Here is a 2,787-nt window from a genome sequence, read left to right on the forward strand (position 1 = left end):
GGGGGGGGACCCTGATGGTGCTGAGATCAGCCTGACCGGAGCCACTGAGGGCTTCCGCGTATCGATCTTCTTCAATTATGGATTATTAACGAGTTGAATCCAGTGGCTCAGCAGCACAAACCTGGCCAAGAGTGTAACCCCTGAAATCTAGTTATGAATTAATTGTCAGAGACGGCAAGATTGTCACCAGTGCAGGAAGTCATCGGGAAGGCAGAAGGAAGTCAGGAAGAAGGCAGAAGGAAGTCAGAAGGAACTGAGCAGGAAGACGGAAGGAACTCTGAAGGAAGTCAGAAGGGAGTCAGAAGGAACTCAGCAGGAAGTCAGAAGGAAGTTATCAGGAAGTCGGCAGGGAGTCAGAAGGAAGTTGGCAGGGAGTCAGAAGGAAGTCGTCAGGGAGTCAGCAGGAAGTTATCAGGAAGTCAGAAGGAAGTCGTCAGGGAGTCAGAAGGAAGTTATCAGGAAGTCAGAAGGAAGTTGTCAGGGAGTCAGCAGGAAGTCACCAGGGAGTCAGCAGGAAGTCACAAGGGAGTCAGCAGGAAGTCAGAAGGAAGTCGGCAGGGAGTCAGCAGGAAGTCAGCAGGAAGTCAGAAGGAAGTCGTCAGGGAGTCGGAAGGAAGTCGTCAGGGAGTCAGCAGGGAGTCAGAAGGAAGTTATCAGGAAGTCAGAAGGAAGTCGTCAGGGAGTCAGCAGGAAGTCAGAAGGAAGTCGTCAGGGAGTCAGCAGGGAGTCAGAAGGAAGTCAGCAGGAAGTCGGCAGGGAGTCAGAAGGAAGTCGGCAGGGAGTCGGCAGGAAGTCGGCGATCTATTGTAGAAAACGTTTTTCTGAATCCCGTGACTTTGTAATTCTTGCAGTTATCTCATCTACATGCGAGGAAGAACTCCGACCTCGTACAACACATGACAATAATGTTCTATGAATAGCTCCGTTATGCTAATTCCCGATTCTACAAACCTCATTTTACTGAATTCTCAGAATGTTTATTTTTTTTACCCCCGAAAATGAATTTAGATGTTTTGACAGAATAATAATTTAATTACCATTTATTGTAACATTTATAAAGATAACTCCTCCCTAATTAAAGGGTTCTTCATGTTTATACAGAACATGAGAAGGCAACCTCGGCCCGCCACCTGTTGTGGAACTACAAGTCCCATGAGGCACTGCAAGACACAGGCATGTCTCCCAGAGACGAGGGCATGATAGGATTGGTAGTTTTACCACAGCAGGAGGGCCACGGTTGGCTACTCCTGTGCCCATTATGAGGGGCTCCCACCATCCCTGTGCTGAGTTCCTGGGTCTGTACACCCGCAGTGCCCATTATGAGGGGCCCCCACCATCCCTGTGCTGAGTTCCCGGGTCTGTACACCCGCTGTGCCCATTATGAGGGGCCCCCACCATCCCTGTGCTGAGTTCCCGGGTCTATTCGCTCGCTGTGCCCATTATGAGGGGCCACCACCATCCCTGGGCTGGGTTCCCGGGTCTGTACCCCCGCTGTGCCCATTATGAGGAGCCCCCACCATCCCTATGCTGAGTTCCCGGGTCTGTACCCTCGCTGTGCCCATTATGAGGAGCCCCCACCCTCCCTGTGATGAGTTCCCGGGTCTGTACCCTCGCTGTGCCCATTATGAGGAGCCCCCACCATCCCTATGCTGAGTTCCCGGGTCTATACACTCGCTGTGCCCATTATGAGGGGCCCCCACCATCCCTGTGCTGGGTTCCCGGGTCTGTACCCCCGCTGTGCCCATTATGAGGGGCCCCCACCATCCCTGTGCTGAGTTCCCGTGTCTGTACCCCCGCTGTGCCAATTATGAGGGGCCCCCACCATCCCTGTGCTGAGTTCCCGGCTCCGCCCACCCGCTGTGCCAATTATGAGGGGCCCCCACCATCCCATTGATTTCTAATGTTCTCTACATGTGTCCCTCAGCTACTACGGACTGACGGTGTGGTTCCCGGACATGATCAAACATCTGCAGAACATCGAATACGCCTCGCGCACCAAATACTTCGCCAACGAGCAAGTCATCAGCTTCAACTTCAACTTCACCCTTGAGAACCAAGTCCACAAAAATGGAGAGTACCAAAACGACAAGTAAGACGTTTGGGTTTGGATACAATGGGGAGGGGTTAGAGGGGGGCATGCTGGGAGGGGGAGGGGCTTAGAGGGTCTCTCTGGCTTTCATTACAATGTGTATCCCAATGGGGAGATTTCCTTTCCTATCCAAGTGACCTACATAGAAGAGTGACGACAGAAGAAGACTATATAGAGGGATCAGGACCTCCTTCCTCCTGCTGGGGACCCCTCTAGTGATAGATCTATATAGAGGGATCAGGACCTCCTTCCTCCTGCTGGGACCCCTCTAGTGATAGATCTATATAGAGGGATCAGGACCTCCTTCCCCCTGCTGGGGACCCCTCTAGTGATAGATCTATATAGAGGGATCAGGACCTCCTGATAGTCGGACAGATTAGACATCTACACCCGGGGCAGGTAGTATGTGGCAGGGCGTTATTATGGGGGAGACAATTGGCATCCCACATTCTCTGAGTCAGCCGGCTGCTCTCGACTCTCTTCCGTGGCAGGACGCTGCCGATCTGGCACCCCCGCCTCATTGAGGGGGAACGTAACCCCTTCATTACCAAATTACACAAATGCCAAATGCAGCTGTAACCCTTTCACATCCCGGGCACAATGCCAAACCCAGCGCAATGCTTTCATCAACCTCGGCGTGTTGTCAGGAAATCCCAAACTGGAGGCAGGAACCCTTTCATGACCAGATCTGGAATTAC

General features: G+C 52.5%; 1 protein-coding gene across 1 annotated transcript in view; it reads left to right on the plus strand.

The window, feature by feature from the left end:
* Window positions 1–2,787, plus strand: part of SV2A (synaptic vesicle glycoprotein 2A) — a gene marked incomplete at its 3' end in the record, with an annotated part of 48,612 nt that overhangs the window by 41,572 nt on the left and 4,253 nt on the right. Inside the window, exon 8 of the mRNA XM_018574023.1 lies at window positions 1,925–2,089. Within this exon, the coding sequence (XP_018429525.1) occupies window positions 1,925–2,089 (165 nt within the window). The remainder of the gene's footprint in view (window positions 1–1,924; window positions 2,090–2,787) is intronic.

This window comes from Nanorana parkeri, unplaced genomic scaffold (genome assembly GCF_000935625.1).
Source record: "Nanorana parkeri isolate BGI_ZX_2015 unplaced genomic scaffold, ASM93562v1 scaffold2680, whole genome shotgun sequence".
In the NCBI taxonomy this organism is placed as follows: Eukaryota; Metazoa; Chordata; class Amphibia; order Anura; family Dicroglossidae; genus Nanorana; species Nanorana parkeri.